The sequence below is a fragment of the Manacus vitellinus genome, unplaced genomic scaffold, assembly GCF_001715985.3.
Source record: "Manacus vitellinus isolate BGI_N305 unplaced genomic scaffold, ASM171598v3 scaffold_18_pilon, whole genome shotgun sequence".
In the NCBI taxonomy this organism is placed as follows: domain Eukaryota; kingdom Metazoa; phylum Chordata; class Aves; order Passeriformes; family Pipridae; genus Manacus; species Manacus vitellinus.
The window spans coordinates 12,145,520-12,162,763 of record NW_021939324.1 but is presented as its reverse complement, the minus strand read 5'-3'; the positions used below and the strand labels follow the sequence as shown (position 1 = coordinate 12,162,763).

The 17,244-nt window shown below is 37.5% G+C and overlaps 1 protein-coding gene across 2 annotated transcripts in view; it reads left to right on the top strand.

The window, feature by feature from the left end:
- Positions 1–714: 714 nt before the first annotated feature.
- PIK3R1 (phosphoinositide-3-kinase regulatory subunit 1) overlaps positions 715–17,244 on the top strand; it is a 57,536-nt gene continuing 41,006 nt past the window's right edge. For both annotated transcript variants that reach the window (XR_001920360.1, XM_008924706.2), the window contains exons 1-2: positions 715–782; positions 1,939–2,693. Coding sequence is in view for 1 of the 2 variants with exons in the window: in XM_008924706.2 (XP_008922954.1) it covers positions 2,360–2,693 (334 nt within the window). In the remaining variant the exon portion in view is untranslated. The remainder of the gene's footprint in view (positions 783–1,938; positions 2,694–17,244) is intronic.

Here is a 17,244-nt window from a genome sequence, read left to right as displayed (position 1 = left end):
ATTTTCTAACAGGTTTTGCTATGTGCATGGTTGGTTTTGATTGGAAACATTTTTATTCGTTCCACCACTTAGATCTAAAGTGTGTAAGTGCATTTTGTTGCCTTGCTACATGAAATGGGAGAAACCCACGCTTTTGGAAAGGCTTATCTGCTATTTAATTGATACATTGACATTTGTACTGTTTCCTCAGTTCTTGTCAGCAGGTTTTTCTCTGGTAGAAGAGGGAAACAAAATGTCAGTGAAACTCCATTCACGTTAATTGCAAAGTCTGTGATGTTTGGTAGCATGAGCTAAGCAGCATAGTTTGGTTTTTCAGAAGTGGCTGCAGAAATTTCTAATTAGAATTTTGATGGGAGCTGGATGCCTAATGCACGTGGATAGATTTGCAAGTTATTAAAATAAATACGTGTGTGCAGGCTTTTTGAAAAGGGAAGTCTAATTCAGGCTCAGATAATTCTTTCCTACAGCGACAACTGGTTGCAAGGGATGATAAGGAAGTTCTTCAAGAATTTAACAAGATTCTTTTTCTGTGTTCTGTCACAAGAGATGTTGAGCAACATGCAGCAGGGACCTGATGAACTGAAGAGGAGCCACATACAAATTAGGGATCAGGTTCATTCACTGGCAAAGGAAGCCCATATGCAATCTTATAAACACTTCTTAGCTTGTCAGCTAGTCATATTGCAAAGGACTTCATGACTGAGACATTAGAAAAAATGGTGTGGAAAAGAGCTGTCAGATGTTCCCTGTTCCAGCCCTGTCTACTGGTGTCTCTTTACAAGGTAAAAGGGAGTGTTTCACCAAAAAAAAAAATCAGCTTTCTGTGCACTCAGTACATAGTACAAAGTCAATATTTTACCTGCTGGTATTACACAGCTCCCTTGGGTATTTTATTCAGATGTAGTTTAGGAGTTTCCGTGCAGCTTTGAGGAGTTAACTCTTTCTGGTTTCCAGTATGGCATTCCAGAGTATGATTGGGCTTGTCTTTTTAAGTATATAAAAATGAGTAACAGTTGAAATAACATTTAGAAAGCTTTCACTGTTCTGTATGTCTTTAAGCAATTGTTTGCCAAGTAGATTAGCTTTTTAGTAATATTTTTTCTTTTTACTTTATGGTTGGGCAACCTTGAGCCAAATGTTCAGGCCTGTGTTCTCTTGCCTTTAGTGTAATTTAAGCATACACTCTGATACTCTACTCCTGGTAGGGCTGCTTAGGTGGTCTGGGCGTGCCTGTTTCAGTTGCTGATTGTTTTTCTAGTATTATACCATAAACTCATTAAAAATAATCTGGAAGATGAAAGAGTGGGGAAGCCCCTCATTTGGAAAAAAAAAAAAAGGAGATATGGTAGTCCTCAAGTAAAAGCATTTTGGACTTTTTGGTTCTTTTACAGATTATGAAAAGACACCTTCTTCCAAAGGATTTTGAAATATATACTTTGGGATGGGGATTGTTGCCTGTCCTTATCCTTGTCATAAACAGGAGGAGAATGAATACCCCAGTGGTCAATGCTAATTACCGTGAGCTCCCTCCCATCCTGGCTGATCTTTTGTGGAAAAGGGCTGTGGTTGTCTGTCTTCAGGCAGATAATATGTAAAATCTTGCTGAGAGGTTAGATATTGCACTACAGGGACAGCTACAGGGCTTAGCCCTCTCATCCTGAGACTTCAGTAGCTGTAAGTGACAGAGAAGGAAGCATGCCTCAGACTGCAGGGGTGCAAATCTGATTTGAGTAATTTGATGTACATCCTTTACAAAAATGCAAACATTACCTGGAGATTTTTTTGTGAGGTCACTTTATTTTATTGTTGCATAGGACTCTTTTGTGGGACACAGTCTTTGCCAGGGTTGCAGTAAGCTTAAGTCATAAGTAAAATCCCACGTTCACAGTCATCAAGAGAATCTGAAGTGGTTTCATCAGTTTTCTCTTCTCTTTCTAGGAAAAGCATGTGTGCTGAGTTTGGTGGCAGAATTTTTAAGGTACGTGGGCAGTCTGTGGCAAATACATCTGAAGAAGGTGTGACTGTCTACAAGAGTCGGCTGAACTTGTGCGTGGAGACACAGAAGTGCCAGCAAGCCCAGGAAAGGAACTAATTGAAAGAATATTGCCACACATAGAAATAGTGGAGCACTTACTTCATCAACAGTCAGTGACTCAGAATAAATACATCAGTAAATACATCAGCAGTGAAATGATAAATCTTGATGCTTCTTGATTCTCTGGTGGATTTTGTTACTTAAGAGACATTTTCATTATCCCATTTAATAAGTCTTGAATTTCTCTGTACATTAAAATATAACTGGACAATCACATTTTGATACCTTTTAATAACACTTTTGAATGTTAAATCGTTTGCCAAGATGAGTGCTGAGGGATATCAATATAGAGCTTTATATGACTACAAAAAAGAGCGAGAAGAAGACATTGACTTGCACTTGGGAGATATATTAACTGTGAATAAAGGTACCTTACTAGCACTTGGATTTAGTGAAGGGGAAGAAGCAAAGCCTGAGGAAATTGGTTGGTTAAATGGCTTTAATGAAACCACAGGGGAGAGGGGAGATTTCCCAGGAACTTATGTAGAGTACATTGGAAGAAAAAAAATATCTCCCCCAACTCCAAAGCCTCGTCCTCCTCGGCCTCTTCCAGTAGCACCGGGTCCTACAAAAGCTGAAGCAGAGAGTGAGCAACAAGGTTAGTACCATTCTGAGAAAATGTGTGTGTCCTCCATGATTTCATATATTTTTGTTTCACAGACTTGTCTGACTGTACATTGATGTGCATTAACACCTGCTGGTCAGCTTTTTTTAGTGCATGGCTCATTTCAGTCAATTAAGAATTGTTTCTACTTAGTAATATATAGCTCACACTCTTTGTAGTTTCATGTGCTTTGTCTCAGGCGCCACAGAAACCAATAACTTACTGTGAGGTACATCTCACAGGTTGGAAAGTATGCTTGTAATTCACCACTGTAAACATTTAAATGGAAAATGAACTGGTTAGCATTTATTTTAGGTTTATAAGAAACTGGTCGAAGTGTTTCCTTTTGTGGTTCATCAAACTCACTATTGAGAAAGTTCTCAGTGATTCCAACAGTATACGTTCTAAATAAAGAATACGTTCCTATCACAGATCTCTTGCTAACAGCAAAAAACGCATTCTTTACCTGTGGCATTGAAGGTAAGAACCCATATTTAAAATTTAACAATGAAATTATAATAAAGAGAAATTCAGATTTTACATTGTTTGGAGGAGTATGGCATGCAGTAGAAAAAATAGCTCTTATATAAGAAAGGAAGATACTTCCTTTAATCTAAATTCCTTTCTAACCTACATCTGCAACAGTATGTTAGGCAGAACTCAGAATTTGGTCAGAAATCTTCTGTTAATAGAAGAAAAAAGTCTTCTCTTTTGTAACTGGCAAAACCGAAGGGTAAAAAAACCAAACAAAACCAACCTTCCTTCAGGCGATTTTGTCTCCTTTACCTGCTAACATTCAGATAGTTGGATTTTACATATCAATGAGTACCCCAAATCTATCTTAGGATAGACTTTGGTCTTTCACTTCTGAGAAGTCTTGAGTGGCTTATATTGCTTCAACTTCTAATATTTCTTAAATTCTCATTGTTTCTAGGTGTAGGAAATATGAGTTGTAGTATTTGATCCTGATTTTCACAGTGCCACCATAGTAATGACTAGTATCATCACCCTGTGCCTCCACAGAAATGTTTGCAGCATCAATTGCAAAGTGGTAGGATCAGTTTATCGACTTCCATCCCACTGTGCATACTCTAAGTTTATAGTCAGCTATGCTGACAATCAGCACAGATAAGAATGGAAATATAGAAAATTGTATGTGGCAATGAAGTCGAAAGCTTGCAGAAGCATTTGTAGGTTGGTGGGGACTTAATAAAGAGTGAAGATGAACTGGTTTATATAGCAATATTCTTAAGCGCTAACACATTGCTTGCAAGTCTGCAGTGCTTATCAGTTAGGATGAAGGTGAGGGCAGATGAGGCTGTAGTGACATTTTAGGTTATACTCTCCCTGTGTCTTAAATCCTTGAACTCTCAACCTCTAGTTATTAGAGTTTCATGGTTTCTCTCTCCTTAGATTGGTTCTGAAGATGGGCTATTTGCTTTTGGAAGAAAAAAAATGTTATTTCTTTGATCATTACTTGTATTGGACATTAATGTGTGCTGATCAGGTTAACACTGACTTTTCTTAAGCCACTTCTGGAGACAGCTGTTGCCATCATATGTAACTGCAGAATAAACATGGCTCTTTGGATAGACACCTCAATGCTGATAGATCATTTTGAGCAGTAGAGAATGGAAAGAAAGTTTCATTCTTTACATGTGCATGCTGTGGTGAAGTAACTGGTATCCCAGGCTTTGATGGGTTTATTGCTTTAAAAAGTGATACTTTGCAACTTCCTTGGTTTCTGTACTCATGTTTGCTTGGTGCTTCTGTGCTGGAAAGTCCTCTTGTTAATCTTGTCGTTTCCAAGCCTGCCCCACGACTGTGCTTGTAACAGATATTTATGGGAATTTTGGCTGCTGGGAGTTACTTTGGGAAATTCTGCTGCAGATTTTAGGGGCTCTGCTTATATGTAGGCTTCTCTGTTTCCTCGGGATGAAGCAGTGCCCCAGCCTTAGTGACTAGATCTCTCCTGTGTGAGGTTTATTGCCTTTAGACAGAGTAATATTTACATAGAATGTGTTTATTTTTAATACCATGGGACTGTGAGAATTGGAAACAAGAAAATGTTCTACTTTAACTGACGATCTTCATCTCAAAGTCTGCACATATAATTCTACCATGCTCCAAAATGTTTAAGAATCAGCTTGCAATCCAACCTTGGTTTTTTTCTTATTGAAAAAAAAAAAAGAGTCAAAGTTCCCATAACTCCTTTTGAATTTAAGATTTTAAACTTCATGTAAGAGTCTAGGCACCTTCATAATCCCCTAAAATCAGGGATTAGACCCCCTGAACAGAATTAGGGTAAACTCTGAAATTTGAACTCCGAGTAGTTCAAGAGCTATTTGGAGTTCAGGTTTAATCACTTTTAAAATAATGTATGCTTTCTTAAAAGAAATAAGGAAAAGTTATGATAAGCAGTCTCTTTACAGATCTTTTTGCTGTAGAGAACTAAGGCAGAGACTGCTTTGAATCCTAGAAACAAATTTGGGAAAGAGTATTATAAAAAACAAAATGAAGATGACATTTTTAAGTTAGCAGAGTGCCACAAAAATTATGGTGAAACCAGAGGTGCTGGCAGAAATACAGTTCAGATGAAGAATAATGTAGCAATTTATGTTTGGCTTCCAGGTGGCTTCACTACTTTTGTGTCTATGATTTGGGGCAGGGAATAGTACAATTAATATTGTCCAGCAGTTAATGTTATGGGCCAAATGTAATTGGCAGTGAGCCAAAAGATTTTTCCCAGGATGATAACTCTCTCTACACCCTTATAGTGTATTTCAAATAAATTAATGTATAGTGTGAAGCTTGCTTGACCAAATGCACTCAAGTTTACATTTTCACTACTTGATGAATTGAAACTGCAGTGGATTAAAATGACAAGTTAATGATGGACTGGAAGCAGACTTCTTAAATGTACCTCATTATTTGTAATCCATATACTTCTTTAATTCTGTATGTACTCCTGTTGTGTATATGTTGAATGAGAGTATCAGAAACTTAACTTGTGATGTCAAAGAAAATATATGCACAATTATAGAAGTTCCTTCAATTTTTTGAAGAAAATACTTCTGTTTTCAGTATTCTTCAATGTTTTTTTCTCCATGCCTTTTTAAACTTGATCAATTGCTCATCAATGTCTGTTGTTTCATATTAGATCTAATTTGCAATATTCAGGCACAATGATGGCAGTATTCACAACTGTGGGGTACTCATACATAAATAATCATAGACGTCTGAACAGACTTTGCAGTCAATGAGGCTAGTAACATGGGCAGAGCTGCTCATCAGGCCTGTGTCTTATGCAATCAGTCTTACTTATAAACAGTAATATTTATATTAGAATATAATATTTCATAAATATTAAAAGCCAATCTGAAAACAAGGAAAACCCCTGCTGGTGGTCTCAAATTACATTAAAACACTCAAGTCAAATCTTTTACCATAATTTTATTTTATTCGTGACCCATTTAAATTTCTAGAATCATTGGTTAAGACAATAATTGGCATTCCCTGACTGAAATTTTAGGACTGTTGCATTTTTTTAAATTGCATATGAAAAGGTATGAAAATAAAGAAGATACAAAAGCCCCAAGAAGTCTCTAGCACCTTTCAGTTTCAGGCCTGGTGTATGTCGGAGCTGTGGCAAGGCAGATTTAATTTCTCTTGTTGGTGTGAGGCTCTAACTGGCCCAACCTGCCTTCTCCCCAGATTTCCTTTCCCGCCAGGCAAAGGTGCCTGGTTGCTGCTGGAGGGATCAAGGCAATTGCAACAGTGGAGACACAGCACAAGGTCATCTTTATTCCTTCCACAAGGCATCTAAGTTTATGAAGTAAAGAAGTAGTAGTAGATGAAGCAGTAAAGATTTTATATGATTTTTCCCCACCCAAAATGCCTTGTGTGGTTTTTTTTGTTTGTTTGTTTTCTTTTTTTTTGTTTTGTTGGGGTTTTTTTATTTGAAGCTGTGTTAGTCTGGTTCCTCTCACTTAGCCTGGTTTTGCTCAGCTCTTTGCAAATGAAAAGGGCATAAGCTGTACAAAGTCCAGATATGTTTTGTGAACTTTGATTCATCTCATCTGATACTGTTGCATACGTTTAGAATTGATTCGTACGGTGTCGTTTCTCTACCTGGTTTGGGAAGGCTGATCTTAAGCAGACTTTGGAGCATGAAGCTTTGATTGATGAACAGAAATACTCTAAGATTTAACTTGGAGTGCTAAATTCTCACTTTGAAATGAAGATCAGATTGCAAAATGGCACACCAGGATTTTTATGAATAATTTGTCAGTTTTGATGTTTTGGAGCTTCCTACAACTTCCTGTGTAACTTAAAAGGGTTGTTTATGTTGACAACCCTTTCAGCTGGTTTTGAGCCTAAAAATAATCTGAAGCCCTTCCTTCTTGTATAAATCTATAAAGTAGATTTATATTTTTTTTAATAGAAAATACCCAAACTTTCTTTCACTTTTCTCCTAGTACAGATACAGATCAGCAAATTAGAAAAAGATAATGTACATAGAAAATTTGGAAACTCTTTCCTTTCAGCAACCAGGTTATGCAATGTCTGAAAAAGATTCAAACCAACGAAGAGCATAAAACCATTTGTGCATGCTTTAACTGAATGTGTTGTAGGATTTGTTCCTTTAATTTTGCTATAAAGCCAGTGGAGCAATTAAATTTGTGAAAATTATTTACATTTGTGTATTGGGGGACATAAGAGTGAGTGGAATGCAGCAGACCTGAAGCCTCTATTGGGAAGAAAACGGTCATCCTCTCTCCTGATTTAGGCAAATGGAAAAAGGAAATTATGGGGTGAAGTGATGAGTCACTGTCTTGTGGCAAATACAAATGGTAAATATGTATGCCATTTAAGCCAGAGTCCTTGGACTCATCCTTTTTTGAAATAGCTTGAGCATAAGTCTTTGCCCTGCTGCAGTTGTCATAACTGCCTTTCAGTCATGAATTTTCTCATTGGTTGATTTAGACTTGCACTGAGAAATGCAAGTCTAAATGAGTCTGAGAAATGGGGCAAGTTCCTGCCATAGACTTGTGGTCATATCTGTAGGCAAATTTCTAGCTGCGAGATGAGTGCATGCATCTGAAAACAGGGTTGTCATCACCTGCTTTAACACTGATGATAACAAAGATTTTTGCAAGCTGCATTAAAGTGAGACAGAGCATTTTTTCAAAGTGATAGTGCCATGATGATAGTAACTAAAAAAGCTTTTGTAAGCAGCACAGGATGCACAGGGATAGGATTGCAAGTACTGCTACAAATTGCTTATGAGCCGTTGACCTGGTTCATGGTTGATGCGTGGCCCCACCTGCTGGTAGAGGAGGAAGGAAGCAAGAGGGAGGAAGGACCTTCAAAACCAGTATCTTCCATGTTGTGTTTTAATCGTCACAGGATAAAAATAAAAGTGAGAGAGAGAGCTCTTGAAAATAATACTTTATTTGACTGATAGATATTTCTGGGACAAATATATCACTAGGGGCACGCAGAACCCCCTTTTGACTCTCAAAGGTGACCTCAGCCTGAGAAGGCTTTTGTGGCTGAAATGCATCTTTTTTCACCAACAGTAGTCTAAAAAAATGGTGCCTTTTGTTACACATTTTGCTTTAAGAAACTGAAAGAATAAGACAGCCCTGTTTTGATGCTATGAGAAATATTTGTCTGTTTTGTATCATGTCAATTTTAATATGCCTTTCTCTAGTTACAACAGTGGCATTATATTGAATGACTTTGCTTACCTTTTTTTAGCCTTCTGTAATAGTGATTTAGTCTTGTTAATGCCTTGTACTGACATGAAAGCTCCCGGGGCAGATATAAAGCATGGCAAAGGTAAAGTAGCTTGCTCCTCTCCGTTGGAATCATCTTGATCTGTTCCTATAGCTGTGATCCAGGAACATCTGAAAAAAACCCTACTAGCAAATAGTTAGCCAATAGTTCTTACTTAGGCTTGCATATGATAACATCAGTTTGTAAGTTTCAGCAATACCTGGTGCTGAGTGTTTGCCAAGAATGGATCATTCAGCACCCCAAACAAATAACTATGCCCACTTAAATAGTTGTGTGATGCCATATGTGTATCCAGATTTTCATGTGTGAAAGAACACAGGTCTGTAACTGCAGCTGGCTGTACACTCTTTCACATCTGCATCTTACTCCAAAGCTGCTTTACATGATGAGCATCCATGAAATCAATCTGAAGGCTAGAATACAAAGAACTGCTTTATTTTCATAGCTAAGAATCACAAGGGGAACTACATGATACTGAAGACATACTTATTTTAACTGGCGAAGGATTTTAAGTCCTGAGAATACTTCTGTGAGAATACGTAGGAGAACTTACAGAGAAGTTTTGGCTTTAATAAAAGTAATAACTGTGGTTAATAGTTGCTAAGTTTTGTTCATGTATGTCTAAAATGCAATCCTATTTTGTGGTGGATTCATTAATAGAAGAGAGCTGTGTTGTGGTTTTTTGTTGTTTTGATTTTGTGTTGGGGTTTTTTGTTTGTTTATTTGGGCATTGCCTGAATTCTTTCTGTTAAGTGTTAGCAGGTGTAACTTTTTGTACTAATTTGACTGCTTTTTGTTCAGTCGTTGTGCAGCAGTCCACGAGAATAGCACCTGAATACCATTCTTTATTTTACATGCTGATCCACTTTATAGTTAGACAGCATAAAAACATATTTAAGCTGACAGCTTTTCAGGTAATAAGGATCTATAACCAAGGTCTTCCAGGCATAGTTTCAAAAACACGCTATTGCCCTGAGCCAGGGAAAGATGTAATTGCATACGCTTTCTGCCCTTTAAAAATATCTTTTAACACTATCTTGTACTTCAACACTACTATGTAAACTATGATATGAATGATGAAAAAGGTGTTTAACAGTTCAGTTAGCTGTCAGACAATTTGCTCATATAATCCACCCGGTCTGTGTGTATATGCTTATCATCATTTTCTTTGTTAGAACGTTTCCCATAAGTGAATGTCTGAGATAATTTCTTCACTGGATATTGTAGATGTTGAGGACAAGAAGTGAAATCCACCTTTGTTAGGTCTGAACATGGCAGTTTTCATCTGTGCTGGTAAATTGCTTGGTGGCATCTGGGATGGGAAGATATTCCTGCAGAAGCTTTTTTTTTTTTTTTTGAGTACTTAGATGGTAGTTAAATCTGCTTTCCTTGAAAGTTTTGATGCTTCATTGTAAAAGAGATACACAATTAAAAAGGTAAAGATACTGGCCAAAAGCCAAACTATTCCACTCAAACACATTAGATTGGTGTAATTCAAGGAGTCTCTACCTTACTCTTTCTCCTCTGTGGGGTTAGATTTATTAGATGCAGCATGCTGGAAATTCCTGCGCTACAGCCTCCTGCTCACTAGCTGGGAAGGAGGAGTAGCACAGCCTGCTATCTGTAGTCTGAGGAGGGAATGCACTTCCCAGGAAGCATGGCTGCACCAGATTTGTATTCTTGTTTACAAATATAACAGTGGAATTTATTTGAGGGTGTTAGGAGAGAAAACGCTAGTGCCATCACCTATTTCTTCCAAGATCTCTTCCTACTTGGACAAGATTGGTAGATAGCAGATAAACACAGAGGATTATTCTTGGCAAAGAAAATTTTGAATGGTACACTGCAAATCCATGCTTCAAAGCATGTTATGGCTTCTCCAGCAGTCTGTCTCAAAGGGAAAGCTTTTAGTTTGTGAGGTTACCTTTTTATTTCCAAGCCCTCTTCATAAGCTGTTTTTGGCTGGAGGTAGATGAAAGCACTTAAATTAGGGAATTAATGAAAGAAACCACTAATTATGCATTGTGGTAGATAAGGCTGCACAGCTGTGTCTGGTTTCATTATCTTTCTATCCAGGAACATTCCAGAAATAAGCGGTTAAAGGGAAAAAATTCACGGTTCTTTTCCTACTTGCACACTTTGTTCAATTCTGTGAGCAAACATTCCAGTTCTCTACTGCTAATTTGCAAGTGTTCATGTGCTGTGTTTGGATGGGGATATGAAAATGTCTGTTGTGTTTATGACCTTACCCTTAAATTGTTTCCTTGCCAAGACACAAGAGCTTGGCACAGGTGAGGACCGAGAGAGGCCATGGCAAAACCCTCCATCGTTCCCCGCTTTTCTCCTAGCTGACTGTCACACACTTGAGAAGCATTTGCCCTGACATGGTCTGCGGAGAGTTGTGAGGTGCCAGGGCACCATGGGGTGCAGCGAGGTATGATCTACTCTCTTAGTCTTCTTGTCTCTGCCGATGCATGGGTCTTCTGTGAGGGGTTGATGCCCTCTGAGAGCTTCTCTGAAAAAGGACACTCGGCTTACCAGGCTTTGTGCCTCATACTGTAATATGGTCTTTCATTTTTGGTTTGATAATATTTGCGCTGCTTAAAATGTAGCCGTTTCCTTGAGAGAAACATAAGCAAATGTCATCCTTTGACATTTTGAAGCAAGTTATTTTGGGTACTTTGGAGTCAAATCTGTACAGATGTTTAAGTATAATTTAGAATATATTCTGGCCAGTCCAAATCTACTACATTGTTCTGCAGCCAGAATAGTGTAGCTAGTCAGTGGCCTAGATAAGCAATTTTCTTGGGAAGAGAAAGATTTAGGGAGGACTTTTATTCCAGTCCAAGCCAATTCAAAGTATAACAAGTTTTTCTGTGATCCTTGCAATCTGACCTAGTCAATAGATAAAATTTTAAGGAACAGATATTCAAAACAGCAAGTAGCAAAAACTTCATCTGTAGTATCTGGAAATAAAGGGCCTCTTTTCACCAAGTGAGGGGTTCTGAAGGGCACAGAGGAATGAATGTTTGAATTGTCTTTGCTGGATTTATGACTTACTACTTGTAGTTGAAAGAATAGCATCAATTCCCCACCATTTTCATGTTTTTCTGGCTTCCTCTTGGGCCAAACTTCATGCTGATAACTCCAAAACCTTTCTGGTAGCCTGTGTAAGCTGCAGCCCCCTACAAGAAATCAGAGACTTTCATAGTCTCATTATTAACAGGACACTTTTTGAGGATTATATTAAATCACTAGTTGAACAATGTTTGCTACAGAGCCACTAGCATAAAATCTTGCTTCTTAGCAAATTGAAAGTCCATTATTAAAACTTGCACTGACAAGGCTAGTAGGCTGTTGGTACTTTCCACAGTGATTGAAGATGCAGGACTGAGTTGCATGTGCAGTTTAGCAGAAAAGGGGAAGACAGTTACTGACTGCTAAACTTTTTCTCCAGATGTTTCCTCTAAGACAAATATGTAGAGTTTTATTATGACACAGTAAGAACACGCCAATAAGATGAGAATGGTTGTTTTGTGTTTTTTTTTCTTCTCATTGTCTGTTTGATCTAAATAGTCAGTCAGTCAAATACTGTGGTAAATTATCTGGTGGTTTAGACGGAACATGCCCACACTTGTTAATGTGAACTGCTCTATTCTAAACAGAGTACTAAAATGCTTTATTCAAAATCCTTTTGGATGCAAAGTAAAAATGAAATTATTTTAAAGTACTGATGTATTGAAATTTTTTTATTTATTTTTTTTTTTTACTTGTAGGATTTGTTCACACGAGAAGCAGAAGGTTACTATTCTGCTTCCCCTTAAAATGGTGGCAAAATCCATTTTGACTTCAGAAGGAACAGGATCAGACCTATAGTTGAGGTTTAGCAGCACTGGGACAAATTCCATAGTTCTTACTCTTACTTCTCTCAGGCAAAATTCCCCATTGTCTTTAGGGTTTGGAGCACAAAACCTAGCCCTGTTCGAAAGAGATTCCAGTGTATCAAATTGCATAGAATATGAATGTGCATGAAATACTGCGCAATAAGCAATGATGTAAAGAGCAGCATTTGACTGTCCTTCCTGAATTTTGAAGATACAGAAGGGAAACACTGTTATGATCATCTTTTCTGAGGTCCTGGGCTAATGCAGAGCATGTAATTTCACTCTGTAATTCCTGTTTCAAGCTTATTACTTCTAGATAAGTTTAAAGCATGTTACTACTTAGTCCAAACTCTTTAATTTAGTACATATTTAATGTACATTACTTTTTATCTCTTTTATGTCCATTATATGGTACGGATTATGAATTTAGTAGTAAAATGTTTTCATTTGGGACACACACACGTATTTAATTGTATTTGGTGATGACAATATAGAGATTATTTTCACCAAGTTATTTTCTTCCATTATATTCAGAATTCTTCACTGATGCATGTGAAAAATTTGCTCTGTGCTGATAGATACTTTAGCAGGGCTGATTTTTTTCCTTAGGGATGCCTTTTTGAGTAACTAGTGTGATGGTAATGGGGATTTCTTATAACTGAGGAAGTGATATAGAGACTGTTTTAATTTTATAATCCCTTATTGTAGCAAACTATTACATTTATAATAAATACAGAATTTTATTACCTTGATGCATATAGACAATGGATTACACACTACAGTAGGAAAACCTTGTAAAGCTTTCAAAACTGCATCTAAAACTCATGTTTATACATGTAAGGTCAACTTCTTTTAGAGTATGCCATCAGATACAGTTTTTAATTACATAGTTGTTTGACCCCTTTTCCCACTTATTCTTTCTTTGTTCATTGTCGAGGTCTTCACCGAACTAAAATTGCTTCTTTCAGCTTGTTTTGTTTGTGGTCTTAAGCCACCTGTTCTTCATAGCTTTCAGGCTTCTCTCTGGAAGCAGGTTTCTTAATGATTCTTCTGTTCTTTCAAATGACATGACTGATAAAAGTTTCACAGAACTTCATAATCACAAATATTAAGTCTTCTTCAGGACACTGTTGTGACCAAAGGTACTATCATGATTCCTGTAAGAATGAGGTAGACTAAACAGACAGGTAAAAAAAATAACTACTGCTTTAATATAGTTTAGGTTAATCTCTTTGTCATAGGAAGATCATGTGGAAAAACACTTCAAAAGGCTGAATCTGGGGAGTAACTCTTAACCTATAAGAACTCTAGCCCTTATATTTCATTGAGATAACTAAAACCGGGAACTAGAACTGCATTAGGTTTGACTCTGTTGGGCTTTATTTGTCGCAAGGAGCAAGTACCGTTTGCTTGCTCCACAGGTGGCTCCAGTTACTGCATACTGGATGCCCAAGACAGTTCATTACAGAACAAATCTTCCTGGCATACCTCTGCCTCCACCAGCTGGAATACAAATGTGAAGATCAAAATAAAAAAAAAATTACTAATATGTGAAAGAACATACTCCTATGAAAACCCCAAACTGCAAAAATCATTTGTAGTGGGCTAGAGAGGTATTTGACAGATTATGTGCAAGTACATACATGTGTCTTTCATTATTTGATTGCCTTAGGAGACTGGTGTTTAAGTTGGCAGATCTACTTATTAAAAGCAAAGCTCTTTGGCTGGCAGAATTACAGAATGACTGAAGGAGAGAGACAAAATGCTGAGAGCAAAAGAGAGAGAACGTGTAATGTGCAGAAAACATGGGGAAGCTATAAAGCCAGCAGGAAAAAGTAGACTTAAATGTGGTACCAGTTTGTTCTATTGGGCTCAATTTGATTGCCATGCAGAAGCAAAAATATGGAGCTCTCTTATTTCAATATAAAGTTAATATTCTGGAAAATACAGTGTTTTTTGTCATGCTAAGTATTATTTGGTTACCTATTTGCAGGTCATCAGAAATCTTTGAGTCTTTGACTCAAATTAAAAAAAAAAAGGCATCTTGCTTCAAAGCTTTACAAAGTACTGTGAGACCATGACATAAGTGGACACTACAATATGCTCTAAAACTTTGTTATGTGTTAAGTTTCTACATTTAATTTCATAAGTAATTTGTAACTATTTTGGGGGAGGGGGGATAAAACAAAAAAACTCAACCCAGGATTTATACATTTGAGTTTAGAACAAAACTATCCTGCAAGGTTTTGTAACCAGCATCCAAGCAAGTCGAGTATATGTGTCTAGAGAAGCCTATACCCATGGCCTTGCACTTTCTCGATGGAGTTGGCTTCCTTTGCAACCTCAGACATCACAGATTAGCTGGTCCTTTGCATTGTTCATTCCTAGCTGAATGCCATTATATAATAACCAGCCCCCCTTCTCTGTCTCCTAAGACTTCTCAGTTTGAGAGCAAGGTTTGAAATGTAGGAAGCTGACTGGTGAAAAGCAGACTGATGTAGTGAAACAAGAAAAAGAGAAGCAGAAGGTCTGGCTCTCCCAAGAGATCAAGACATATACTATTAAAGAAAAAAAAACACCAAAAAAAACCCCAAAATAAAAGGGCATTTCCCTTAAAATAAGACCTAGGCTTTGAGGATTGTTCACACTGATCTCTATAAATTACTTGAGGGGCTATTAGTGGCACACCTACTGCGAAAGACTAGAATCCGTTGGGAGGTGACAGGTTGCTATTCAGCAATTCTGAGTCCTGCAAGAAATAGGTGGTAGCGTAGCAGAGCTCAGGTGAATTACACTAGCTGTCTGCTGCATCTGTCATTTTTGAGGAGCTTTATCTTGTAAAAGTCTCAGTAAAGTTCTCTGAAGATGCCACATCTGAGCTAATTAAATTACAAGTTTTACCAGCTTCATGCAGGCAGTTCATGTGAACTGTGTTTAAAAACAAGGAGTCATATGCCTGTTAGAAAAATCAGGTCAGTTTAAAATTAATGTATTACTCTTTCTCCTGTTCTCGACAGGGAACTGGCTTGTTTTGGAAGTATTCTCCGTCTGGGAGTCAAGTGAGATATCCTTTTTCCTTCTGGCATGGTCCACATTTAAATAAATAAATAAATTCATTTGAAAAGGTAAAATGAAATGAGAAAGAGATGTTCCCTTTTGCTAGGGTCAAATAAAGGTAACTGGTTCTTTCTTGACCAGGGGATTCCTGTGGAGCAAAATCATAATAAAAACCATAAATGTAAGACTTCCTTATTTTTTCTTCTCTCTCCATTTTTTTCTTTTTTTTTTTTTTCCCAGTAGGATAGCTGGAAAACAACCAGGATGTAATTGGCATTTTGACAGAATAGCAGCCAATTCCCAGTCCTTGCTGGCCAGTGTGGAAGAAGACTTACTTCCAGCCAGCAGCCTTTCAGCTTCACAAACCTCCACCCACTTCTTAGTGAGTCATAGCTGGAAGGCCTTTTCACATGTTTGATCACATCTTGTGCAAGTCAAGAATGTATTTTTTACTCCTTTACTGCATCCTGTATTTAACATTCCGACACAACTGAGTGATTGTAGCTTTAAGTTCTGTACGTACGTGGAAATAGAGATAGATGTATAGATAAATAGTGTCACTATATTTGCAGATATGGATGGGTGAGAAGACCAGCTAACTTTCTTGTCAGGAGCAAGATGGTGGAAAAAGTGGTTTGGGTTTTTTATGTGTGTGACCTGTAGAAGCTCAGTACTCTAGCAGCACTTAAATATACAAGAGATTAGTATTTGTTGGCATGCTCATGTATGCACCTAGTACTCCTTTAAGTTCAGAGACAGTATTAATCCTGTTCCCCATGAATTTTCTACAGGGAAGTTGGAAAACATCTACAGCACATTCCACTGTGCTGGAGAAAGACAGTGTAGGACAGCTGTAGGAGCAGAAAGACAGTGTAGGAGCAGAAATAAGGAAAGGAAGGAACAAGTCTTTGTACAGGACATAAAAAGAGCTTCTGCCTCCCTCATTTATTCTCTGAAAGAACTGCTTTTATTTCATCCACCTGAGCTTAAGATCATGAAGAACATGTCAGTTCTTAACCAGATGCATGTTTTTTCTAGTTTGCAAAGACCTTCTGCAGTTTAGACTTTTCACTCTCACTTACAAAATATTGCTTTCACTTATTTCATCCTCCTCTGTCACTCTTTCACAACACACACTGGTTTTCCAGAGGGACACATTTTCCTTTGTTTTAGACTTCAAGGCACTCTAGCACTGTAGGGTTGTATAGAGGTTGCAAAAGGATCTCTTAGATTTGCTTACAATTATGCTTGGGTTTTCTTAGGGAGGCGTTGTCTCTTGCTTTTGGTCTCTTTGCAAGTGAGTACTCCCAGTGCAGACTGAAATTCTGTTCCATACCTCCTTAGCCTGACTTCAGTTAATCTTTGGCTTGCAGATGGTGATGTGAAAACATAGCCAGTTTTTCATCAGCACCATATTTGTTGTTATTTTCAATTTTTTTTATACACCTCTTATAAGCAGGTTTTGCACTGTAAGAATTTCTGCAACACAGTGTGCTAGGCACAAAGGAAGGTCTTTACCAGTTACAGTTAATCAGCCTGTTGAGCCCCTGACTGCTTTGTTAAGGTACATGAAATTCATTCACCACCTTAAGTGCTAAGGTCTAAATTAAAGTTACTTCAGCAGTGGAGTGTGAACAAACAGTGATACATGTACTTCATATTCCATTACATCCTTTCTTGTATAGCATCTATATATGAAATATATTACAATTAGAAAATAACACTGACATTGCTATGCAGAGAAGTCTCAAAAGGAGTATGATGTGGCTCAAAAAATGTTATTACATACAGACTTACAGCTT